The sequence below is a fragment of the Ovis canadensis genome, chromosome 5, assembly GCF_042477335.2.
Source record: "Ovis canadensis isolate MfBH-ARS-UI-01 breed Bighorn chromosome 5, ARS-UI_OviCan_v2, whole genome shotgun sequence".
Taxonomy (NCBI): domain Eukaryota; kingdom Metazoa; phylum Chordata; class Mammalia; order Artiodactyla; family Bovidae; genus Ovis; species Ovis canadensis.
In genome coordinates this window covers 72565937-72593869 of record NC_091249.1, presented here as the reverse complement: position 1 = coordinate 72593869, position 27933 = coordinate 72565937, and the positions used below count along the sequence as shown (strand labels likewise).

General features: G+C 38.3%; 1 protein-coding gene across 5 annotated transcripts in view; it reads right to left on the bottom strand.

The window, feature by feature from the left end:
* FBXO38 (F-box protein 38) overlaps window positions 1-27659 on the bottom strand; it is a 67054-nt gene extending 39395 nt beyond the window's left edge. For all 5 annotated transcript variants that reach the window (XM_069592366.1, XM_069592369.1, XM_069592371.1 and 2 more), the window contains exons 1-9: window positions 27426-27659; window positions 19295-19485; window positions 14992-15125; window positions 11747-11910; window positions 11379-11544; window positions 8648-8785; window positions 7349-7486; window positions 4390-4483; window positions 3316-3446 (exon numbers count right to left, since the gene is read on the bottom strand). In XM_069592366.1, coding sequence (XP_069448467.1) covers window positions 3316-3446; window positions 4390-4483; window positions 7349-7486; window positions 8648-8785; window positions 11379-11544; window positions 11747-11910; window positions 14992-15125; window positions 19295-19422 — 1093 coding nt within the window. In that variant the 5' untranslated portion in view covers window positions 19423-19485; window positions 27426-27659. The remainder of the gene's footprint in view (window positions 1-3315; window positions 3447-4389; window positions 4484-7348; window positions 7487-8647; window positions 8786-11378; window positions 11545-11746; window positions 11911-14991; window positions 15126-19294; window positions 19486-27425) is intronic.
* Between the last annotated feature and the right edge of the window lie 274 nt (window positions 27660-27933).

The window sequence follows — 27933 nt, the reverse complement described above, 5'->3', positions numbered from 1 at the left end:
ACTTGTCAAACGGGTATAAGACTATTTTCTACTTTTTTATTGGGTGATCTGAAGCCAAGAAATGATTTCCCCAGGTCCCATGATTAATAAGATTCCATCTCACTCCTTTCCAAAGTCCCAACACTAAAGACTACTCTATACTCCTCCTGAATCTAAATGAGTTTACACCCGTACCACTTTCCCACAAAGCTCTGAAATCATGAATCCACGTAAACAAAGAACCCCTCTCTGAGTATTCATCCTTGGATCACTTTTCTTACATTCCTAGTACACAGCATCTACTTTTCAGCACATCCATTTCCTGAACCTGGCACTGCCACTTTTACCATAAATGTGTGCAGCCAGAGGTGCTATTTCTATATTTTGCTAGAATCTCTGGAACAAAGAACTGATGCAAGTTTTACCAGGAGCCACCCCAACCTTCTGGAAAGATGTTTCAAAATCTAAATGGCAGAGAGGCAAGAGATTAAGTGACAGAGTATAAACAGTGACCTGTAATCTCTCCATGTTTGTTAGAGGCACCTGGCACCTATTCCCAGACAGAGAATCCCAGACTTATCTTTGGAGTAACAGAGGAAAGTACATATATACGAGAGATGGGTGAACTGTAGCAAATATGAAGAATGACTTATAAAAAGATAACTAAGAGATTATTAAGTATAAAGAAGACTATGAAATAAGCTATGTTGCAAACATAAGATAATGGTAGTCAAAAGGTAAAGTGTTTTCAAATGAAAATGTGTGTTGAGGGGAAATAAACACTATTGAGAAATAGTTGGTTATAAAGACAATTCTCAGTGGACCTAAAATACAGTCATCATGAATATACAAATCCATTAAGTTTTTAGCTTTTAGGAGGAACAAAAAACAAGACTGCAGAAAAACACCAATTACCAATAATAATTTTAACTATTACCTTAAAATTTTGAGTTACTATATACTAATATATATATTTTCAGTTACTATGAGAGTTGGACTGTGAAGAAGGCTGAGTGCTGAAGAATTGATGCTTTTGAACTGTGGTGTTGGAGAAGACTCTTGAGAGTCCCTTGGACTGCAAGGAGATCCAACCAGTCCATTCTGAAGGAGATCAGCCCTGGGATTTCTTTGGAAGGAATGATGCTAAAGCTGAGACTCCAGTACTTTGGCCACCTCATGCGAAGAGCTGACTCACTGGAAGACTCTGATGCTGGGAGGGATTGGGAGCAGGAGGAGAAGGGGACGACAGAGGATGAGATGGCTGGATGGCATCACGGACTCGATGGACTGAGTCTGAGTGAACTCCAGGAGTTGGTGATGGACAGGGAGGCCTGGCATGCTGCAATTCATGGGGTTGCAAAGAGTCGGACACGACTGAGCAACTGAACTGAACTGAACTTAAAATTATTAGCTTAATAAAATTAAGCTAAAGCTAATAATTTTAAGTTACTATATAGACACTGTAGAAACAGAGAATGTTAGCAATTTCTCTGAAAAAGGAAAAACAACAGTCATATTGTTTGATCTGGACTGTCTTAAGAAATCAAGGTTGCTGGGAGAAATAACCTCAGATATGCAGATGATACCACTCTAATGGTGAAGAGGAACTAAAGAGCCTCTTAATGAGGGTTAAAGAGAGTGAAAAAGCTTACTTGAAACTCAAACGTTAAAAAAACTAAGATCATGGCATCTAGTCCCATCATTTCTTGGAAAATAGAAGGGGGAAAAGTAGAAGCAGTGACAGATTTTATTTTCTTGGGCTCCAAAATCACTGTGGATGGTGACTGCAGCCCTGAAATTAAAATATCTTTGCTCCGTGGAAGAAAAGCAATGACAAACCTAGACAGTGTATTCAAAAGTAGAGAATCACTTTGCCAACAAAGGTCCATATAGTCAAAACTACAGTTTTCCAGTAGTCATGTACAGACACGAGACATGGACCATAAAGAAGGCTAAGCATTGAAGAACTGATGCTTTTGAACTGTGGTACAGGAGAAGACTCTTGAGAGTCCCTTGGACTATAAGGAGGTCAAAGCAGTCAATCCTAAAGAAAATCAACTCTGAATAGTAACTGAAAGGACTGATGTTAAAGCTCTAATAATTTTGGCCATCTGATGCAAAGAGTCGACTCACTGGAAAAGACCCTGATGCTGGGAAAGACTGAAGGCAAAAGAAGGGGGCAGCAGAGGATCAGATGGTTAGACAGCATCAATGTATCTGGCCAAACTCCAGGAGACAGTGGAGGACAGAGAAGCCTGGCATGCTGCACTCCATGGGCTTGCAAAGAGTTGGCCATGACTGAGTGACTGAACAATGGCACCCCACTCCCGTACTCTTGCCTGGAAAATCCCATGGACGGAGGAGCCTGGAAGGCTGCAGTCCATGGGGTCGCTGAGGGTCGGACAGGACTGAGTGACTTCACTTTCAGTTTTCACTTTCATGCATTGGAGAAGGAAATGGCAACCCACTCCAGTGTTCTTGCCTGGAGAATCCTAAGGACGGGGGAGCCTGGTGGGCTGCCGTTTATGGGCTCGCACAGAGTCGAACACAACTGAAGCAACTTAGCAGATTAGCAGCAGAGGAACTGAACAACAAAAACAACAAAGCCTTCTTACGTTCTTTAACAATGCAAAGTATGACACCGAGAGTTTAAGAAAGACTTGTTGTAAAGTACATGAGTAAGAAACTAATTCTTGCAAAAATAAAAACATTTTGATGGTGTAAATGTTCTTGCATGTGGGAAAAAGTTTGAATAGTAAACTGACATGCATTCAAACCCAAAGGACTGAGTTCCCAATTTTAAATACATTCCAGAATATGCTGTGGACAAGCCTTCCAACAGCAGTTATTAAATGAATACTGACCAAAATATGCTAACACTATCAGAAAATCCAGAACCCCCAGCGGGCTTATTACAGAAATGAAGAGCAGGGGTAGGGGCTGGGACCTCATCTGAGAGGAGCAGCAAAAGCTTCAAGAAGTGTGGTAGATCAAATTCAGCAAACAAAAGCAAGGATAACATTCTGTGAAAACAATGAAGCAGAATGGGAAAGAAACTTGGAGAGCAAAGTGGAGACAATATCAAATGTAGGTAAGGATCTTTTTTTGAGTAGACAATCACCTCATTTTCTGTAATATGCTAAAATCAGAGGCAATATAGAAAAAGAAAAAAAAAATCACTGGCACTTCAAGTTCAAATTTTTCAAGAAGTGAGAGCCCCTGAGATTTTAAGTATTTTTATGTCTAAGAAAATAATGGCACATCCAAATTTACAATTCACTTTGTCAAGTAAGTTTCCAACAATAATTTTAGGGGAGTAAATGAGCTAATTCTTACTCTGCAGCAGAAACTCATCTACATATCCCAGATGAAGGGTTTCAAACTGGGGGAATTCCAACTCTGCCATCTTTAGGGCGGAAAAGACGCCATCTTTGGTTAGGGAAGGCTGGATCCGAACTTCATGTAACCTATGCATGAGAGACACACAGAGGAATAAAATGAAAGCCATCAGAATAAAAGGTTCTTCCTAATGTAAGGCTCTGAAAGAAGTTTATCATACTGAAGTGTCAAATGCAAAAACACTGCCTCCTCCATGAAAAAATATCAGAGATGCTTCCTTTAAAATAGCATTTTATAAAAGTGTGGGCACATCTCATGTGTACACTAAAGTCACAGTAAGAACGACTTATAATAATCTTATATCCTTTTTGGTACTTTCCTAAACCTGATTAAGTCAAGGCAAGAATCTGGTATTTCTTTAATAACTTTTAGAGGCTAATAATAAGTCCCATTTTTAACAGAGTATAGTCCTATAGTAGGTAACAGTATCTATTCACTTAAATACAGTTTTATTTTACTCTTCACATTCTATGATCGAAAGGAAGAGTTTCCTTTTTTAAAATTCAATTTACATATTATAAAAGTAAAAGCAGAGGTAGACGTTTGATATGCAGGGAATAGTAAATGTGGCATCAAGCGATGTGAAGACAGGTTAAAAATTTAAAAGTATTAAAGGTCAGGATGCTGAAAAAGCTGACTTAAAACAGTGATTTCTAAATAGCAATTATCACCAACTAAAACAATTCAGAAATCTGTCCAGAGGATGAAACAATGGCTCCTGAGCAAGTATCAGTACTGACTTCTGTTGGAATCTCAGGCACTTCCAGATAACTGACAGCTTTTTTCTGATGAGATCATGCGCCTTTTAACACTTGCTGGGTCTGGACTGCAGCTCACTTGGTCATCAGTTGTATAGAAGACTTCCCCTAAATGATAACCTACTGCTATTTAAACAACTTCTCTGTATTTTAAATCTGAAAAACGCATGATCAAACATCATATACATATTCTGCCAATTTTTATAAAACAGATAAAAACATAATTCTGACCCAACGTGAAGAGAAAACATACCTACGGGCAGCAGTGATGATGAGGTAACCAAGATCTACTTCAAGTGCATTTTTACAAGCTCCCAAAACAATAGTGTGCAAATTTCGAAAACCACCTAGTTAAAGGAAAAAAGGAACAAAAACAATTATCATCCCATTTGACCACAGCACTTTCAGTAAAGCATTTATATACACTTTAAGTGATAACTGTTTAGGTGTAATCATTTTACTGCTTGTATATAACACTGTAGTTTTAATTTTCATTTCTCTATGATCAGTGAAATTTACCATATTTTCATGTTTGCTGGCCATTCAGATATCCTCTTTCATAAGATCTTTTCTACTCAAAATGTTTTCCTATTTTTCCTCTCGTTTCTGACTTTTTCTCACTAGTATTAGTTCTTTTTGTATTCTAAATACATAAATTAGAATTTATGTATTTTAAATTCTTTCAGTTCAGTTCAGTTGTTCAGTCATGTGCAACTCTTTGTGACCCCATGTACCGCAGCACGCCAGGCCTCCCTGTCCATCACCAATTCCCAGAGTTTACTCAAACTCATGTCCATTGAGTCGATGATGCCATTCAGCCATCTCATCCTGTCGTCCCCTTCTTCTCCTGCCCTCAATCTTTCCCAGCATCAGGGTCTTTTCCAATGAGTCAGCTCTTCACATCAGGTGGCCAAAGTACTGGAGTTTCAGCTTCAATATCAGTCCTTCTAATGAACACCCAGGACTGATCTCCTTTAGGATGGACTGGTTGGATCTCCTTGCAGTCCAAGGGACTCTCAAGAATCTTCTCCAACACCACAGTTCAAAAGCATCAATTCTTCAGTGCCCAACTTTCTTTATAGTCCAACTCTCACATCCATACATGATTATTGGAAAAAACCATAGCCTTGACTAGACGGACTTTTGTTGGCAAAGTAATGTCTCTGCTTTTGAATATGCTGTCTAGGTTGGTCATAACTTTTCTTACAAGAAGCAAGCGTCTTTTAATTTCATGGCTGCAGTCACCATCTGCAGTGATTTGGGAACCCAGAAAAATAAAGTCAGCCACTGTTTCCCCATCTATTTGCCATGAAGTGATGGGATCAGATGCCATGATCTTAGTTTTCTGAAGTTGAGCTTTAAACCAACTTCTTCACTCTCCTCTTTCACTTTCATCAAGAGGCTTTTTAGTTCTTCTTCACTTTCTGCCATAAGGGTGGTGTCATCTGCATATCTGAAGTTATTGATATTTCTCCCAGCAATCTTGATTCCAGCTTGTGCTTCAGCCAGCCCAGTGTTTCTCATGATGTACTCTGCATATAATTTAAATAAGCAGGGTGACAATATACAGCCTTGACAGACTCCTTTTCCTATTTGGAGTCCAGTTCTAACTGTTACTTCCTGACCTGCATAGAGATTTCTCAAGAGGCAGGTCTGGTAGTCTGGCATTCCCATCTCTTTCAGAAGTTTCCAGTTTATTGTGATCCACACAGTCAAAGGCTTTGGCATAGTCAATAAAGCAGAAATAGATGGTTTTCTGGAACTCTCTTGCTTTTCCGATGATCAAGTGGATGTTGACAATTTGCTCTCTGGTTCCTCTGCCTTTTCTAAAACCAGCTTGAACATCTGCAAGTTCACGGATCACGTATTGTTGAAGCCTGGCTTAGAGAATTTTGAGCATTAATTTGTATTTTAAGTATTTATCTGATAGCTGTACTGCAAATATCTTCTCCCACTCTGTAGCTTGACTTTTTTACTCGAGCTCTCATTTATGCCTTTTGATGAACAACAACAAATAGTCTTTATTTTAATTTAGCACCGTTTACCAATTTTTTTCTTTATGGTAAATGCTTTTTGATGCACAAATCTCTACCCAACAATGTTACAAAAGACAGTTTCCAAACTTTTCCTTTAAAAAGTTTATTTTTCATATTTGGATCTATGATTTTTCTGAAATTAACTACTGTGTGAGATATTCTGGCTCCTTAAGTAAAATGAGAGTTGTTCTTAAACACTTATTAGGGAAGGAAAGTCTCTGTTGCTCTTTTAGGCCGTTTATGCAAATTCTTGGCTTTTGGCACCTCTCTCTAAGTCTTCTAATGAAGGAGTCCACTGTGGTCTTCTTTCCCTTTCTGACTTCAATCTGGTTAGCTATAGACAAGGAGTAAAAATTGCACTGTTCATTTTGAGAGAGTCTCCATTCCCTTCACACAATGTAATGAATTACACTTGCACCATACTTGATTAACTGACAAAATGTTAAAAATGCACTTCTGACTCATTTTAACAGTATTAATGATAACATCTATTTGTTACCAATGGTACTCGATGATTTTCCATTTACATTTTGGACATTCAAAGTTACATTTTGTGTCCCCAACTATTAATTATCTATATAGCTAAACTTCTTGGTCTTTTTGTTGAAATGAGGAGATAGTTAACACGGAGCACATTCTACTACACATGATCATTTAAAATATAATTATGGGTGCTAGGCAGTAAAATCTTTTTTTCTTTTAAAAGCCATCATCTGATCGGTATGGGTGGATCTAGTATCCAACTGATAAACTTTAAAACATTTTATATATTATAAAGTATCAGACAAATGTTAGGTTAACATTTCTAATGCCTGAGTTCTTTTGTAGACCTAATTTGTCTAAGTCAAAAAATATCTCTTCTCAGCAATAGCCACTAGGATATTTCTGTTAACATTTCTCAGAAAGATTTCAAATATACCATGAATTATTAACTAACTGGTAAGTATTAACAAGCCAGAAAACATGACTTATCATTTTGAGGTTTCACACTGCATAAAAAGGAAATGAATACTAGCCACACTCATAGTTACTTATTCTTCATCAAATACACCAGATAGAAAGTAAAATTACTAACAAGCATTTCTTTTATAAAGACTCTGTAGAAAAGCTAAATAAAGCTTAATAAATTTTTTAACTGATTTTTAAAATATTTAGTAACTAAAGGAAAATGAATACCTGATCTCCAACTGTCTTCAACTACATGCTGAATAAGACCTCCAAGGAAAGGAACTCGAACCATTTCTAAATGTTCCAAGTTGCGGGCAGAGGCTAGGCCTGTTACTAAAGGGACATATTTCAAGGAGTTTGTGGGTCCTGAAGAAAAACAATTTCAATGGAACAATGTAAATTGCCAAGATGATTTTTCAAATCAGCAACAGAAATTAATACTTATAAATTCTATGTCTGAAAATGATAACCGAGTGGCTGGTTCTCTACAATTTATCATTGGAAACAAAACCATTAGTAAGTCAACCACATACTGATTCAGCGTAAGGATTTTTCAGCAACATTGGAGATTTAGTATTTTTTTAAATTCCCTGGAGTCTCAATAATTTTGAGCTGAAAATAATTGAGGGAGAATAGGCAAGTTGAAAATTTGATCCTTCATTAAAATAAATAGCTCAATGGCTTAAACATCTCTCTATGTGACCAGTATTATATTAGGTGTTATGGAAGATCACAAGATAGGATCCTATCCATCAAAGAGTTCACAACTGACAAGGACATAAAACATGAATAATTATAAAAAGATAAAAAGGCAGAACATATCAAGAACAAAAATCAAATCTGATGTACTACATAAAAAAGAGAGGGAAGGAAGTCAATGAGGCAAAACTTGCATAAAAGATGCGTACAAGCAAAGAGGAGGAAGAAGTGTTAAACCTCCGGACAAGAAAACAAGAATAAGAAGACACTCAGGTGAGAGCTCGTATGGCTGTTTGAGAACAGTGAGTAGGCAAGCCTGACAATAAAAGGGGTACTTTGCAAAGGACTCTGAAATAAGGTATCAAAAATAGCTCTGATTGTTACGAACTCTGAAGGAGAACAGTTCCCACTTGACACACTAGGACAGCAGAAAAACTAAAGGTTTTGGAACAAAAATGTAGTATCGTAAAAGCAGTGTTTTATGCTTTCAGGTATATTAAGTCAGACAACATTTACATGCAAAAAGATCAAGAGACCAGAGACAAAGAAAGTATACAAAAATTCATTAAAACAAACCTATATAAAAAGTGTCCAAAAGATATAGGTAGAGACATTTTTGACACTTTGTCTGTGAAGGGTCAAAGGCAAATCATATGTCTACTGTCTTTAAAACAAAAAAAGTACATTTACCTACATAAGGTAAGTTATAAACATAAATAGTAACAGTATAATATAATTTCACTTACAATGTATCATATCTATGCAGTTTGTTTTAGGATATTTTTAGAATGGTATATGTGTATTTCCACTACAGCTATAGACTCTTACCTGCACAGTTCCTCATGACAAAAGTTCGTAAACTGATGCAAAGAAAATCTTTGAATGGTTGTGGTTTAGTGAGTCTTACCCACTTCATGTAAAGGTGCCTTAGCATTGGGATACAAGGAATTTCAGGAACATTCACCCCTAAAGCATATACACAAAAAAAGAAAAAAGAAAACCACTAAAAGACACTGTTTGCTGTGTACAGGTTCAACAGTCTATTTTTCAAGCTGACAATATATCCTTCCTGGATATTTTCATCAGAACAAATTACCTAGTTAGATAATAGTTAGATACCTAGTTTATCCTATGAAGTTAAACTTATATAAAACAGGCTTGTAAAGGACAATTTAAACAAACAATAAACAGACTACTTTGTAATTTCTTTAGAAAAGGCAAATGGAAAGATGGGATTTATGAAGTATTTCAACATGTTATACACACAACCTTTTCTCTTAACTCTGTAACTCTTCAAGAGTTACCAGGAATCATACTTGCGGAGGACCATTTCTGAAAGAAAAGGAACGTACAGAAGAAGGATAAGTCAAGAGATATGGAAGAAGAGAGAATATGGGTAACCTGAAAATTCTTATGGAAGGATGCAGTTTGAGGAACTTGCCCAAAAGTCTAAACACGGTAGATTCAGGAACAGCAAAAAAGTGACAAATTCTCAGAAAGAAATTCAAGGATACGGAGTGATGACATTTAGAAAGCAACAGCTGGCAAAATCAGTTTAATATAATTTTAACCTTGAGTCAGTAGAAGCCCTGCTAGCAACAGCAACTAGAGAAAGCAAAATCGGGAGTACTTAAATCGGTGGTTCTTTGAAAGCTAAATTCTGCACATTCTACTGTAAGCATTACTCCTTAACCTGGTCCACCCAAAAAAGCACAGCTAGCTTTAGCTTTGCACTATGCGTAAACACTGTACTCACTGGGGATTAGTCCAAAGGAAGAAAAGCAGAAGTAAGGTACAGATTGAGACTCAAGATGCAAAACTCACAAAGGTATATTTAGCATCTACCATTATGGTGGTAGTTCTGATTAGGAAACCCAAGGGCAGCAAGGGTGAGACAGACCCAGACAAGACAGTTATATTCTATGCCCAATTCACATTTTATCCCAAATCCATTCTATAAACAAAGGACACAATTACCTGTCTTCCCCAGCATGTTCATTAATTTACTATACACGTTTGTATCACCATCACAGTGTTAAACTGTTGAATTAATCAAATGAATTAATGCATTTCAACAAAATTTACCAAGTATTTATATTTGCAATGAACTGTGACAGGCATCATGGAAAATATAGATATAAAACCACAGTCTCTGACTTTAGAGAGCTTACATTATAAACTTCGGATGGTATAGAATTCCTTTATTATCTAAAAATCCAAATTCAAACTAGATATCTAAGCCTGTCATCAGAACCACTCCTTCATCTTGTAAGGGAAGGACTACTAGAGAGCTTTGCATGTCTCCCATAACTGCATCTCTAAATAGTTTTAAGACCTACTCCTTATCATTCTTGCTGCTCTCCCTTCCCAGTTTCAGAAATATCCAGTTCTTCAGGACCATCCCTAATATCTGGAAGAATGCTTGAAACACAGCAGATATTCAATACGTACAAGTTAAATAAAATACTTAATCAGTATTAAAGGTCAGACTATAGTAACAGGAGTGCTCCCCACCACCGTGAAATTCCTTTCAGCAATCTAAGCCAAAGACGACAAATTAAATTTGAGAAAATATCTGTCTTTATCATTTACTTAGGTTTGAAATTATTGGGATACAATTTCAGAGAATATTCAGATGAAGAATGCACACCGTGATCACTGTAAATAAGGTGTCTTTGGGAAAAAAACCACTCCCTCCTCATTTCTCAGGGAAAAAGAGAAGTGGCAGAGTTTTCCAGAAGCTCTAGGTTGAAGAAATGGGGGAGTTTTCTCTTAGAGAAGATACAAGTAAACTTAAGTTTTATCTAAGATTTTTTATTCTGTCATGTTCTAGAACTGAAGAGGATAATAAAGTAGCCACTAGCTACATGTGGCTATCTGATAAACTACAACAAAATTTAAAAATCCAGTTCTTCTGTTTCACTGGCCACAGTGGGAACCATATGTGATACTACAAATACAGGACATTTCCATCATCACAGTAAGTTGTACTGGAGAACTATTCTCTAAACTCTCTTCTAAAGGGTAGAACTAGGAGCAAAAGGTGGGTATCAGAAAACAGGGGCAAGATTCCAGCTCATTCAAAAAATCAAAAACAAAAAGCCCAACAACTTTCCAAATTACTCAAACTGTCTATTAAAATGAAAATAGACTGATTTTGAAATAGTAGTTTTCTCACCTACCCACCAGGCCCCTGGCCCCAAAGGCTCCTTAGTGGGAAATCTCAATTTTTATGCAAGTCTCACAAGCATTTCTTTTTCTTTTTCATATATGTACTTTAAAATAAAAATATTTAATTAAAAATTAAAGAAATTTTTAATTGGAGGATAACTGCTTTACAATATTGTTTCTGCCACACATCAACATGAATCAGCCATAGGTATACATATGTCCCCTCCCTCTTGAACCTCCCTCCCACCACCCACCCCATCCTACCCCTCTCGGCTGCCATTAGCAATCAGCAAAGCTATTTCTAAAATCCCCATTATTCCCTTTCCACTAATATTCAGCTGTATGGCATTTAAAGGAGTCACAAGTAACCCAAGAAACATGTACTCACCAACTAAATGTAAAGTTTGAATTTTGGCTCCTATAGGAATTTTCAGTTTATTTTCAGGAGGAATTGGAAATGCTCCATTACGGTTACGAAATTTCCCCAAAATGTGCACATGTGGCATGTATGTCCAAATGGATTCTACTAATTCCAAGTGAGAAGTTTCCACACCCTACAAAATAATGCCAAAGCAAGCATAAGAAAGGCTTTTATTTAGCATCCAAAGCTTCTATTTCTATATCATAAGATCCTAAGTATGCAGTGGAACTTAAAAATTCGTTATGAATGAAATTTGCATGAACATGTTCTGTCATTCTTTTAATTTAGTGCTTCATTAATCAGTTGATGTCAAATGTTCAACCAAGTGCACTCACCACTAAGTTTGGGCATGCCTGCAAAGCTTCCAGAACTCCTGGAATGCTAAAAGCCTCATGGCCCCGTACCCTTCGCCTCTCAAGGTATCGAGGGTGAAGGCCATATAGCTGTTCGACATCTGGCATCTTCTTTAGTAGTGTCAGAAAACTGGAATCTGTGAAGCCTAAGAAGTTCACAACTATTTAGAGCCAAGTTTTTCGCCACTTGTAATTTTTACAATATTTTTACAAATGTTGTACAATATTTTTACAATATGTTTTACAAATGTTAACAACAAGAAGATTTCCTCTTTAAATTTTCATAAGGATAACATTACAGCTGAACAAACGGTTAAATAGAAAATACTTCCCTTAGGAACAGAAAATATATTAGAAATACCACCTATTCTGAGTTGTTACTTCCCAGTTGAGGCTTTTTATTACTTTGTTGCTGTTGCTGCTGCTGCTTTTAAAGAACAGACATCTTCAACTAGGAACACCATGCTTTCAACCCAGACGACCTGGACCTGGTGGTGACCAAGGAAGACCTAGCTGACCACCACTCTCTCTCCCTGAATGCACTTTCTGGCCCATAAAACCTTTATGCCCCACAGAGCACATGACCAAAAATCAGACAGACAGGATCCCCACTTTCAGGAAGCTCACAGTTCCAACCGGAATCCTATCTCAAACTGGGTTCTCTTAGGTACCCATGTCACAGCAATTACTCTATCCTGTGTTTAACATCATTCCCAGGATATTTTAGACAATTCATTCTTTTAGACAAGACAGATGCAAATCAGCTAAGAGAACATAAGCGATCCAAACTAGGAGGATGCTGACTGACAGAAGACTATTTATTTCAAAGGCCAGTTGTGCTCCATACTGGGACTCCACCAGGTTGGGAAGAGAGAAATACTTCCACAGTACGAGCTGCTAGTGCTTGGTAAGTAAAGAGATAAGTATCTTAATTTTTGTTTTTAATGGAGGCCATCAGTAAGGCAACTGTTTATTCACTAATAATAAATAAAATTAATAATTTTCAAGAATAAAAATTTCCAAACCATTAAGTCTTACTACAGTTTTCAAAAGTTGTTCTAGTCATACAGGGCTAGTCAAGATGCTGTGTAAACTCCAAATTCACAAATAATGAAGATTAAGAAGGGACCTCGGAGATTACCTGGCCTCTCTAATTGTAACAGTCCTCATTATTGTTCTGTATAGTAACTCTACTGACTAAGCCATTCAACGTGTTAATCATTTCACATATCTACTCTCACAACCCAATGAAAAAGTTTATCACCCCATTTAAAAATATAAAAAATGAACATTACCTTTGCCAATGGCCAACCTCTTTTGTTGTATATTACACATTGCCTCCCACCCAAGAATGGGTAAAGTTCCACCTTTACACATTTGGTAGGAGAGTCCAAGAATATCACATAGGTAAACCATATAATGCTATATAAAAACCTTACTGAGCAGTATTATATAGAGAATCAGGGTATAAACTCCAGAGACTAGACCCAAGTGGCACTAGCAAAGCAGGGTTCGGTTCAGTTCAGTTCAGTTCAGTTCAGTCGCTCAGTCGTGTCTGACTCTTTGCGACCCCATGAATTGCAGCATGCCAGGCCTCCCTGTCCATCACCAACTCCCAGAGTTCACTCAGATTCACGTCCATTGAGTCAGTGATGCCATCCAGCCATCTCATCCTCTGTCATCCCTTTCTCCTCCTGCCCCCAATCCCTCCCAGCATCAGAGTCTTTTCCAATGAGTCAACTCTTCGCATGAGGTGGCCAAAGTACTGGAGTTTCAGCTTTAGCATCATTCCTTCCAAAGAAATCCCAGGGTTGATCTCCTTCAGAATGGACTGGTTGGATCTCCTTGCAGTCCAAGGGACTCTCAAGAGTCTTCTCCAACACCACAGTTCAAAAGCATCAATTCTTCGGCGCTCAGCCTTCTTCACAGTCCAACTCTCACATCCATACATGACTACTGGAAAAACCATAGCCTTGACTAGACAGACCTTAGTCGGCAAAGTAATGTCTCTGCTTTTGAATATGCTATCTAGGTTGGTCATAACTTTTCTTCCAAGGAGTAAGCGTCTTTTAATTTTATGGCTGCAGTCACCATCTGCAGTGATTTTGGAGCCCCCAAAAATAAAGTCTGACATTGTTTAGTGCGATCTTATTCTAGGCTAGAGACTTTCGATTTCACTTTTTTACATTTGTTACACTGATGTAAGCCTTGGGCTCATAGGTATTTCTCTGTCACAGGTATTTACTTATCACAGGTATTTATCAGTCTAAAAGAAGCCAGCAATGTAAAAACACATTCTTCTCTAGTTCGATAAGGGGCAGAGATTTTCACTGGAAGACTGCACCACATGGGAGCTCTGCTATCCTGTCTCTTTAGTGCATTAACCCCATCTCCACAATTCCTCCTGGCCTAACCTCTGTTAAAGCAAATCTAATAAAACAAGTAACAGTCCTTTTCACATTACCCCTAATTTTTTCTTTTCTCTATCTCTGCAATATGATAAATCCTCTTCCCTTACAACAGTTTCTTTAAAGCATCTGAAGATAAACGTCACACCAAGCTAGCTTCTAGCCTCAAGTCTTTGCAGTGTTCTTCAAAAAAGATATAGTGATAACTCTGATCAAGTGACAAAATTATCAGTTGACTGATGAACTCTTAAAAGGCTATGTAGCAACCCAAACTGTACAACATCTCAGTATTTCAGAAGCAGTCTGTTCTGTTCCTCATAACAGAACAGAGCAAGACAATAATCTCCTCAGCCCTTCACTTCTATTAAGCTCCCCACCACTCCACTCTGCCCAGCACGATGGCTTCATCACATTTTCAAAATATCAGAATATGAATATTGTTGATCAAAGGTAGTTTAAAAAGACACTCAAAATTGCTAAGCATTAAAGTGGAGTTATTAAAGGACTGCTGTTAACTGAAAAGAAGCCTGATTAGCCCTTAATATTAATTCTTCCCTTTTAGGTGTGCTCCGCTTAACTAAAGTCATTGACCTTTTCCAGTGGTCTCTTTACCTGAGGTCCATTTGTTATGGTTAGGCTACTAACTTTTTTGAGTTCTTCACGTGAAAGACCAGTGCATAATTTGAGAAAATTCCAAGACCTAGTATAGACCTTCTAAAAGTGTTAGACTATCCCAAAGCAACAAGTAACTTTTGATGGGAACACTATTATGAGTTTCCAGTGGGGCTCCACTGTACATTACAGGCTAAATTTACTTACCACTTGGCATGTATTCCCACCATCGCCCTGCACAGAGATCTACAACCCTCACAACTCTCAGATATAGGGTGACTGCTTCCTTTAGCTTCCGGGAAAGACACTCCATACACATGATATCCTGCAGGGGGAGGTACCTTTGTAAGAGAAAGAAACCCGGATTTATCAAGTGGGTAATTACTTCATCTAACTGATAGGTTATTTTTTCCCTTCCTCCATTCTCCTGCCTCTAAAGTAAAATAAGACCCTAGGAATATTCACCAGGTTTTAAGATTAATATAAATACATAGGATTTTACCTAAAAAAAAAAATCAGCAAATACTTAAGCATCCAAAGAAAGTGTTGAGCTCCCTCCATATAGCATTGTTCAGTACATTTCAAGGTATGGTGATATGGGAATGTAAAAAAGATTAGAGAGAAATGATTAATTTAAACCTAACCTATATTATTTTATAGTTTTATAGAATCCATTTCCTAACGTGGCTAAAAATATTCCTCTCTGGTCCCGTTCACCACCACAAAGAATCTCTACTATCTTCTTTATCAACGGATCTGTATACTAAGTTTACAGTGTACCTTTTTCCCTAGATCTTTTACCTTTTAATCACATGTTCTTTAAGTACTGCATAAGCATAAACTCATCTGAATTACAATTTTCTTTTTCTAACCTCCCCTGTTATCTGCTTCCTTCATGAAACTTTTCAACTAACCTCTACTTTTGTTCTGTTTCCAGTAATACAAATATATTATATATTTTGAGAGATCAGAAAAATCTCATCTCTCTTTCTCAACAGACCTCGGTTAATTTAAGGGAAAAGAAAAAAAGGTAAAGCTCCTCTTTATTGACCTGGTGTTGCATCACAGACACTGTACTATAGCCACTGTTTCATTTCACAACTTTGCAAGATAGGTTCTTTTTCTGTTTGCAACACAGCCCTCCCGCAATCCTTTTTCTTCCCTTCTCTGTTCTGCTGTGTTCCCCAGCCCCCCACCCATCCCTTTATGAATTGACTGGCCAGTGCAAGGCAGGGCAAAAGCTTTATGCTATTGCTAATCCCTTAGCTGAATGAATTCTTTAACATCTCTTACATGTTCTCTTAACCCTACCTACACTTCTGTGAGTGATTACTTCATTATCTTCAAATTCCAGCCAAGTATACCTTGCTTTCTGCTAAAACTCTAATTGATATAGTAGGTGCTACCATTATTCCACTTTACAAGTAGTGAAATTCACCAAAAAGCTAACCAGAAAAAGAAGTTAACAGATAAGAGAGGGGAAGAGCATGGATGTCAACAGGTACATCTATTTCCTAAAAATTAAGCTAATTCTAAAGAAAGTCCAAATATGCCTGCTGAATATTTCTCTGCTCTATTTTCCCCCCCTATATCTGGCCCCTTTGCTTTCTCCTTTGCTGCTGCTGCTGCTAAGTGGCTTCAGTTGTGTCCGACTCTGTGCGACCCCATAAATGGCAGCCCACCAGGCTTCCCCGTCCCTGGGATTCTCCAGGCAAGAACACTGGAGTGGGTTGCCATTTCCTTCTCCAATGCATGAAAGTAAAAGTCAAAGTGAAGTCACTCAGTCGTGTCTGACTCCTAACGACCCCACGGACTGCAGCCCACCAGGCGCCTCCATCCATGGGATTTTCCAGGCAAGAGTACTAGAATGGGGTGCCAATGCCTTCTCTGTGCTTTCTCCTTTATAACTATTTAAATAAAGTGAATAAAATAAAGTCAAATTTTCTACAAAAAAAAAAAATTATTGCCAACTTAATCTATAGTTTCTATTTTTCAGATATGAGGAAAATTTTCAGAAACTACATTACTATGCATTTTATAAACAATGAAAAACTGAATTTGTTTTCTAAATCAACTTTTGCCACTAAAATTTTCCCCCATATCACTAATTTTTAACCAAAGTATTTACCTTAGTTAATATTATTTAATATTACACTCCCTTGAAATAGAAACATTAGTAATATTATGAAGATTAGATAAACAATGTATTTTTACTCCACAGATACATGGTCAAAAAGCTGGAGTTCAAAAGACAGATCAAACATGTTTTAGAAAAGATGTGTTTAACATGGCAGGTACAAAAAGATTGGGTTTCTTTTAAGGAAACCATAGTTTTTCTTATTTCATGAAAATATGCTAAACAGTTAGTACAGGGCTACAAAAAGAATCTTCAAATAAAAACTTTAGAAGCCTAAAAAATAAATGTTTATTTTTAGAATAAACATCTCGGACCAAATTCAAGCACTCAGCTTAGTTCACAGTTATCACTCCATTCTGCCAATCTGTTGCATGCTTTTTTCATAAAAACTAGGGTAGATCCTTCTACTTGATCCCACTCCTTCTACCCCCATATTGTTTGAACTGCAAAATCGAATCCACTATCCATTTAAAATATGATCAAATTTGTTCATAATACGTCCTATCATTAGTCAACAAACAACAAACACAAATCCCTAGAAACCAATTTACCTATCCTCTCCTGTAGAATTTCAATAGCTTCATTGTTTAATTCACTGAAACATTTAGAATACAGCTGTCAGCACGTACACCCATGGCTGATTCATGTCAATGAATGGCAAAAACCACCTCAATATTGTAAAGTAATTAGTTTCCAATTAAAATTAATTAACTTTATAAAAAGAACACAGCTGTCAGAGAGAAAAGAACATGTTTTATTATTTTCTTCAAACAGTTTTTAGGCTGTGACATCATCACTGAATAATCCACTCAGCTTTTCTTCACTGATGTGAATACCTAGTTTGTCATAAACCGGATCCCCACATATATTTGAATCCACATATGGAGTCTGTTTTACCCAACTGGCTGGCTATCTTCTCCCATACCAAATCTTTAATTATTTTATACTTTAGAATACATCTGAACATCTGCTAGGGTCAGACTGTTTCTGGAAAATTTTGGCTACAGGATTTTTCCTGCCAGATTAACTTTACTGTCATCTTGCTAGTTTTTTTTAAAAGGTTGATTTATTGGGCCTTCTATTACCAGACAGAACTGAACAAAAACTACACTGACAGAATAACAAACTGCAGAAGATAAAGACTGAGACAAATTCATACTGAAAAAAAATGAAGTGCCTATGGTTCCCCAAAGTAACTCTATCACTATTTTATATAATCTGCAAATATTTAATAGTTTTTTATATATTGAAAACCTTTCTAGGAACTTCGTATGTGGAAATTTCCCCTAAGTAAATAATCTAAAATAATGAAAAATTCAAATGTTTAGAGAAGTTAATTGCATTAAGAGAAAAATTAGAAGTAATCCAGATGAAATACAAGAATAAATGTAATTACATCATAGTCAGTGGAATAGAAAGCAGTGACTAAAATGATAAAGGCCATGTAGTAATATGAAAAAAGGCACAACAAAATCATAATCACTAATGTTTTGTGTCATGCAGTGTATAAAGTACTTTAAAACAATTATCTCAGATGGGAGGGAGGTTCAAGAGAGGGGACATACATATATCTATGGCTGATTCATGTTGATGTTTGACACAAAACAAAATTCTGTAAAGCAATTATCCTTCAATTAAAAAATTAAATTAAAAAGATAATTATCTCACTGAATCCTCATAATAACATCTTTATATCTATCATTGGTCCACAGCTAGCAAATGAGACTCAAGAGTCAAACTCTGATCTCTCATCCCAGAGACAAAGTATGTTAGGATGTGTTTATTTGAGTAATAATGAAACAAGAGAGCAGGAGAAATTATAATGACAGAGTTTTTTGGTTGTCTTTTTGGATTTGTTTCTGGTTTTTGTAATAGTTGTTAAGTACAGTTTAGATAAAAATATAATTTTTTTAAAAAGGTGTTTTGAAAAACATTTGTCAAAACAATCAATGTGTACACTGCATAGGGGGGGTTATTATTTCACAAAACTTTTTTTTCCATTTACTTACATATATGTGCACACTGAGCAAAATGTTGCTTCTTACTGTGGACTGTAATCAAAAAGTCAGAAACACTGTCTTATGCTGTACACAAATGGTACTGTAATAATAAAAGTCAACAAATCTATCAGTCAGTAAGAATTCTAAGAAGCCTGGAATGTTAACAGTCTAGATAATGTCTGCCCAACAGAACTTTCTGCAACAAAGCAAAGTTCTTGACTGTCTGTGCCATCCTATACAGTAGCCACTAGCCACACCAGGTCTTTAATTTAAACACCACATATAGTTAGTGACTACCACACTGGACAGACAGCTCTAGGACTTGCTTCTACCTATAAACTCCAGGTAGGTGAAAATCCAAACAAAACCTTACCTAAAAATATGGCAAAGCACTTCATGTGAAAGTTGATTCATATAGTCCTTTGTTTCATCGGATACTGCTTCCTCAGGAATTTCATTATTCGTGAGACACGTTTTAACACTTTTCTTTCGTGGACCCATTGCTGTGTTAGCTCCAGGATCAAAGAGCAAATCTCCCCTCTTGGTTACTTGACTTCAAAGCACCTGAAAGCAACCAGTGATTAGAGGAGACTAAAACACGCCAAACCCAGACAGAAATTATCCTTATAAAACACAGGTAAAACAATGTCTATTCTAGAATACAGACACAACAGTTGTGCTATTACAATGATACAGGCTACATTCAAATTAACAAAAATATTACAGAAAAGGCACAGAATGTCTTTTTTTCTGAAGAGAAGGTAAAAACTAATTATTTAGAATGAGCAAAAATCCAAAGAATAGGGAGTTCCTGAATTCTATTTGTACTGTTGCTTCCTAGCTAATTCACTCAATTTCTCCTGTGTGTAAGGTAAGATCATTAAACCAGATACAGATGCTTATGATTCTAGGATTGCCCTTAACGCAGCAGAAAGTAGAAGACTCTTAGATTCTAGTCCTGGGTCAGCCCCAGATTATTTCTATAAACTTGGATCCACTGTTTAAATTTTTCATTCTCCCACCAATAAAGTGTGGGAATCCGATTCCACCAGCGGGTCACATATCCATTTAAGAATTTGATTAAAAAATAATAATAATAACAACCTTTTCCACAAAAAACAAACAAAAAAAACTGCTTAATTTTATATGCAACTTCAGAAGAAGAATAAAACTACCCTTTTTCCTCTCTCTCTCCCGTATATATTAAGAAGTTAATTCACTTTTGTACTAAACGTATGTATTGTTTGTGGGAAGAAGAAGGGGATGAGAGGGAGAAAGGAGGAAGAACGGAGCGGGGAAAAGAGATAAAAGTCAGATGAGCGAACTTTCACCTAGAGGTTTGTTTTATTTTGTAGGTCAGGTTAAGAGGGAACTATGTGAAAACGGTGTCATTTTTTAAAATAAAATATTATTTTTTTTAATTTTCTGATTATAAAGTTACTGTATGCTCATTATAGAAAGTCTGTATAGAAAAGTATAAAGGTGTAGAAAAGTTGTACCACTCAAGGCAACCAGTATATTTCCTTCTAATCATTTTTTCTGTGCATATTTTAACCTAGTTGAGCTCATATATATAGTTTTACCTATTCATGTACAATAGTCACTCAACATGAGAAAACTTTCCTGTACTATTAAAATCCTATTTTTTAGTAACTGAATTTGAATAGAAAGTGAATATAGCAAAATTTACTGAACTGTTCTATTACTGAATATTGACTGTGCTTGGTCAGTCATGTCCATGTGGTCTCTTGTGACCCCCATGGACTGCAGCCCACCAGACTTCTCTGTCCATGGGACCCCTCAGACAAGAATAATAGTGTCATTTAAATAGTATTATCAATTATCTCTGGTAAAATTCTGAAAAATTAGCTGGACTCAAAGTGACAGAACTCTAGAGTTCAGAGCTTAATCATGTTACAGTGATGCAAAGAATTGCTGCTGCAAATCTGTCAGTCTCTCATTTACAGTGTTTGCTCCCTTTTATGCACCACTGTTTTTTCTTAATTATACTGGTACTACCAACAGTTTGTAAAGTGGACCACGTGCTTCCATTTTCTTACAGAGATGAGTCAATAAATGCATCACCTTTTCTTGATGACCTGAAGTGATCAATATGAATATACATGATATTCTGCAATATATTCTCGGGATTAGTGAACTATATGGAGTTCCTGGGGCTCCTTTGCTTCAGCAGATGGGAGAAAGCTACAAGGCTAAGTGAATTCTCATATTTTTGTGTGTGCATGTGTGTGTATGCTCTGGTCTCTTCTCTCACTGAATGGTTATGCACTGTGAATTATGGCAGGTGTCAGGATGCTTGCTTCTCTCTGCAAGCCACCCAAACACACACACTAACCTCTTAATTTGCTGCTTCTAATCAGCTATGGCCTGGAAAACCAAAGAAATAAATGTTTAGAATTGTGGGTAGATTAATATCAACATGCACTTAGTACTATGGCTTGAAGGAATTCTACAGAGTAGGTACCTGAGCTATAGTTCACTGAATTTGTTTTTAAAGAAATATATACACATGATCAAACAGAAACCAAATCAGCCTACAAGAAATCCTAGTTTCCAGAGCATAAAATGTTTCCAATCTGATCAAGCACCTTTCCAATTTAATTTTTCAATTTTTACCACTTGCTCATTCCAGCCACACCAATCTCAGTTCATGCATTTATTTCACATTCATCTTTTATTCCCAATAAGCTACTAACTCTGGCTAGAAAGTCCTTCCTTTCCCTTTCTTTTTCTTTTTTGCTAGAAAGGCATTATTCTGCCTTCAAAATCTAGTTTAAACGTTAGGTTCTCTGAGAAAATGTCTCCTACTAAACTTCTCTTCTGAGGTCCCTGTAATACTAACATATGCTTCTCCCATAGCAACTTGGATAGTATTTTACTGATTGTGTCTCTGCCAGGAAAAGGAAAAAGAATCTCAATCTCATGCCACTGGGTGATGACAAGTCCTCGTTCACAGTAAATCATACATCTGATGTGTAACTATCCATCAGTCTTTCCATTCTCCCATATGTGTTCAGCAGCAAGGCTCCTAAGAACCATTTCATGCTCTTATGAGCATTCTATTTGCCACCACAGCGCTCAATGATCTCAGCAACAAGCCTGTAACCCTGGCAAAAATATAATCACACTCTAATAAGAACACAAAATAGCTACCCTGAGGCATTCAAATACGCTGGCAAGACTATTAATCAGTACAGACCAGTCCAACCATGGATTAATTCTCCAGTTACGTTATTTAGCACATGCTTCACCCTTTATGCCCTCACCTTTGCTAACTTTAGATCATTCATGGATACCATGTTCTTGACTTCATGCTTTAAGTAAAAATCTTTCTTGGCTCTTCATCCTCCTCTTACTAAGTGGTGTAGATCTGCTACCCTCATCTTATGATTCTACTTTTTATCGCTCCTTATTTTGCAATAGTGAGGTTTTGTGTGAATCAGATTATCGTAGCTCTAGTGCACAACATACACTTGCAATTTTAAACAAATAGACTGCTCCTTAAATATCACAGAGTTTATATAAATTTCCCTCGTTTAGAACTCAGAAAAATATTTACTCACAGATATGAAATTATACAACATTACAGAAAGGTCAGGTTAGGTCTCCAGCAAGCCCACAAAGATCCATTTAACTTAATATGCATTAACACTAACTACCAAAGAGCCTAAGTTAGTAGGACTGTAACAAAACTTTAGGTGAAATTGTATATATAGTTCCCATATCAAGTCTCGAATTGAAAACTTGGTCACAGAGCTACTTATTTGTCAGCAAGTGGAGTAGTGATGCCCCTGCTACAAGCCTTCAGTGGGGAATGGACTCATGGAGATGAACACTGGGGTAGAGGATAAGACTTCCATCTTCTACCTAGGGGCTTTAACAGCTCAGGACCCACACCTAGGAATCGCCAAGTCCTCTCCAGCTCCAGTAGTGCCCCTGGCACTACTAAAGACTTCTTCAAGGACTCAATTCTTCTCCCTCACCACTACTCAAACTCTATTAAAAACAAACAACATCAACCAAAACAGCCCACACAACTGTTTCAACTGAAGCTGGCTTCATCATCACTTGAGTGAAATACATGACTAGACTATGCTGAGAGCATTTAATCCCAAGCACTAAGTACATAGGCCTGGTATCCCTGTTTGAGAAGAAAACACTATGAAAGACACAGGGAGCTAGTGATGATGAAGTCTCTCTTATATGTGCACTCTCTCTCTCTACTGCTTGTCTTTCAGTGGAATGAAGGATAAAAGCAGGTGGCAACAGAAAACTATGACAACTAGCCTTCTATATCTTGGTTTCCTCCTACCCTTCTCTCCAAAATATCACCACTTGTCACCTGAGAAACTCAGCAAGGTAGGAGCGGTCCAAAGCAGCAATAGGCTGAAAGGGGAAAAGAGGGAAATTCCAGTTATCATCAGTAGATAAAGATGACACATAGGAACAGGTTCGGAGAAGGCAATGGCACCCCACTCCAGCATTCTTGCCTAGAAAATCCCATCGACAGAGGAACCTGGTAGGCTGCAGTCCATGGGGTCGCTAAGAGTCGGATACGACTGAGCGACTTCACTTTGACTTTTCACTTTCGTGCACTGGAGAAGGAAATGGCAACCCACTCCAGTGTTCTTGCCTGGAGAATCCCAGGAATGGTGGAGCCTGATGGGCTGCCATCTACGGGGTTGCACAGAGTCGGACACGACTGAAGCAACTTAGCAGCAGCAGCAGGAACAAGTTTAGCAGAGGAGTTATGGACGGTAAGGAGAGGTGAGTATAAATAACGAGTACAAATATATAGAGACTATTATTTGCAGCAACAGGTGTTATTTGGGGGGGATTCCCGGGTGGCACAGTGGTAGAGAATCTACCTGCTAATGCAGGAGACACAAGAGATGCGGGTTTGATCTGTGGGCTGGGAAGATCCCCTGGAGTAGGAAATGGCAACCCGCTCCTGTATTCTTGCCTGGAAAATCCCATGGACAGAGGAGTCTGGCAGGCTGCAGTCCATGGGGTCACATGCACGCCTAGGTGGAAGAGTCAGTCACGACTGAGCACATGCACACAAGTTCTGGAGGTTAAGACTCTAAACCTCTAAGAAATGTCATTCTGAATGACAAAACTCATTTTCAAGGAAAGTTAAAAGGTGAAAGGTCCCTCAGAGATTAGTCACACAGTTCTTAATTTTTTGTGGGTCACAAACCCATCTGGGACTATGACAACAATTGCACATCCCCCGAAGAGAAAAACAAAACACTTCAAGACTCATATACTTTCAGGGGCTTCACAGAGACATGCAAGCTCTTCACCAGGATGCCATCCAAACCTGGTTCCTTAATTTTTAGATAGACGAACAGAACCAGAGGACAAAAGTCACTTGCCAAGGGCATATATTAAGTGTCAGAGTTCATGCTGGGATTCAGATTTTTCAGCCTACACTGTATAACCTGTCATCAAGTCAGTCCTCTGCACTGCAGGGGGCTGCTGCATTCCAGAACTATGCCCCAGTGCTTGGAGACGCACTTCTTGATGCTCTGATAAAACTGCTGCTGACCACACCCTCCTTCACAAATTAGAGCCCGTGGTCCATCTAATTTGATTCCCACACAATAGCCTACAGAAGCCCTCAGTCTCTATAGTCATCCTGTAAAAGCTGTGTAGCAGACTTTAGCCAAAGGAAGCATCGTTTTTGTTTTAGTGGTCCAAGCACATTTAGTGTTTTGTTTTAGTGGTCCAAGTACATTCCAACTAACAATAAGTCTGAGTTGTTTCTGAATATTCTTTAAATTTTTATAAACTCGACAAGGGAAGGAAGGTCCTTTTCAATTTCTTAGGCTGCTTCATTCCTTGCAACCTGCCAGTTCAAGTTTCCCCCCATCCCAAGCTAGACTACCTATCCTCTACTAATTTAATTCATCCTGGTTGCTCCCAAATTTATCCCTCTCTTTTAAACCTTAACCCTCAAGGCTATTTCTACTATTTGCTGAGGAGCACCAACATTTCCTTGCTTGCAAAAATCATTTCCCTTTTTATTCTCTATTCCCATTGGAGAAGTTTTAACACTTATTGTACACAACTCTATCATTGATACCTATAAAAAGCCTTACATAAATCCACTCCTTTACTCCCCAAATGTCCAACTTAGAAATCTTGTTATACCTTGTCAACATCTTCTTCCATCTCTCTTATTCTAATTACTCTCTTCCTCAGATCACACTGGACCTTCCAAGGTACATGTTTGTTTCTGACTAACATACTTTATAAGGAAGAGATAAACTGACTTATCTTACAATTAATTAGAAAACTTAGGGACCTCTTCTTTTATTGGACTTTCACAATACTGAATCAATTTCCCACTCTGTATGTAATTAATAACAATTTTTTGGAGAAACTCCTTTTTTAAAACTTGCTATTATCAATCTATCCATCCATCCAACCATCCCCTCACTTGATTTGTTTTTTTATTGCCTACTAGGTGCTATGTAGTGACAAAGCCTTTCCTCCCGTGAAGCTCCACCGTCAAGGGCTCCTCTGCCCCTTAGGTTTCTAACACCTTTCTTTAGTTGTTGTTGTTTTGCCTTCAGTTTGCTCATATCAAAGTAATACTGTATGTCACTTAATCTGATACCATTCCTCATAGATCTTCCATCTGCCACCTAGAACAGCCTCTCCTGCCTAAAGAAATGCTGCACCACATACACCAAGTTGCTCAGATAAAAAACAAACAAATGAGAAAAACAGAAGTACAGTGCTGAAAACATCTAGGAATCATCCAGTCGAATCTTTCATTTTCCAGATAAGGAAAGTGAGAACCAGAGAGGTAAGCTGGCTTGCCAGAAAGTATCAGTGCTGTAACAAGGTACCAGTACTGGTGCTGTCTGTATCTTTAACTCAAATCCAGTTTTATTTCACTATGTCACTTTATTATAATCTGGCTTTTCCTTTTTCTCCTTTTCTATATCTTAGTATCTTTTTTTTTTTTTTAACTAAAGAGTGTACTTCCAGGGACACAGTCATTTAAACAAACACACACAAAAGTTTACGCAAAGAGGACATATGAATCACAGCACAACAAATTTTAAAGAGAAAGAGCCTTAGTGATAACCTAGACCAGTAATTGTAAAAAATGAGATTTAAAAATTAGAAACACAGATTTTTCTATCTATATGGCTACATAATATGCACCCTCCATATCTCACCCTTCCCTTCCCCCAGAAAATCATGCATCTATAGTTATTATTTTATTCTTCATTTGCACAGTTGTTGTTTAGTTGTTTAGTCACTAAGTCCTGCGGGACTCTTTGCGACCCCATGGACTGTAGCCTGCAATGCTCCTCTGTCCATGGGATTTCCCAGGCAAGAAAGAATACTAGAGTGGGTTGCCATTTCCTTTTCCAACGGATCTTCCTGACCAAGGGATCGAACCTGCGTTTCCTGCATTGGCAGGAGTGTTCTTTACCGCTCAGCCTGCAGAGTATGAGAAAGGGGATTAAGAGCCTGTGACCTAATCTAACTAATTCATTTGTCTGATGAGAAATCTCCAGTCCAGAGAAAGGAAGGTATTTGCCCAAAGTAAGTAAACCAGCAATTTAGGAGCAGTTTTAAGACAAAGGTCTGTTTTTCACATTTGCGTGTCTTACACTGCTGATATAGGTTTAAAAAACAAAGTCTTCAGGACAGAGCTTTTCAGCGCACAGGAAACACAGCAACCTTCCTAATTGCCCAGGTGCCCTTGGTTGGCTTGGTGTCTGGAAACAAATATGGTAGACACTTCTGATAAGTCATCTCCTGGTTAACCAAAAATGCAGAAAAGAGAGGCTTTCAGGCGTGTTTCTAAGGAAAGACTCCTTAAAAGGGAGTTGAGATTCTGACTTTTGAGCTCGGAGGGGCATCAAACGCACCCAACACCCTCATTTTACAGATATGTAAGCCGTGCCACAGAGAAGGTAATGGACATGGGCAAGGTCAGAGTGAGTCGGTGGACGAGGTAACACTAGAACTCCGGGCTCCCTATCCCCCGGTTGGCCGCCTCTACAGATGTATTCACCGCGTCCTGCTCGGATAATCCCCGCAGTAAGCTGACTACAGGCTTTAATTCACAGGTTAAAACACTGACTTAACATTAAAATCGTGGAATTTGTGACGCCCAGAGTACGACGGGGTCCCAGAAGTTGGCCAGGCCAGAACTCCCACTTTGTTCAGGAAATCCTGATTCATAGACAGTGCTATGTACTGGGATCTTGGGCAAAGTTCAGGCAAGGTGGCAAACGCCGCCACCAGGCCCTCGAAGACCAACCACTACAAACCCAATCCACCACAAACCCAAGCCCGGCTTTTCGAGGAGCTCTAGGCCCGAAAGGGGCCAGAGACCGAGAGCCCAACCGGTCGAGGGCCCTAGAGCCCGATCCAGCCGCCTCCACCCGCTGTACGCACCCTGAGCTCTGTAGCTCGCCGCCCGCCCCATGCCCACCAGCCCGCCGCCTCACCTATGCCAGCCCTCCGTTTGTTGTACTGGTGAAGGGGGAGGGAGAAACGCGACAAACACTTCCCGCGGACCCCAACGCCGCGACACTTCCGCTTCCGCCGCCCCTCGGGCACTTCCGGAATGTGGGCATCCGGGGCTTGGCCCATTCCCTGTGCCCATGTTGGGTGTGAGGCTCGGGCGTCCAGGCCTGGCAGCCATGTTAGGCGTGGCTTTTGGGTAAACTCGCGGCAAGTCCTTCATTCACGTGACAGCGTTACCACGCCCAAAGTGTGTAGCGTCTGCCGCGGGATAAATAGTCCAGATTCTGCGGTTTGCTTCTGGGTGGTTTTGGTGCGCCTTTCAGGGTTTCGCGTTTCTCGGTTGCAAAGTAGCTAAGTTGTGGTAGAGTTTTGTTTTGTTTTTTTTTAAACTTACTCACCTGAAAACAGAAAAACTTTCTTTGGTGAGGGTGAGGTGGGGTAAAAACGTCAATGTTAAGTCAGCTTTTCTCTACGTTTGGGACATTGTGT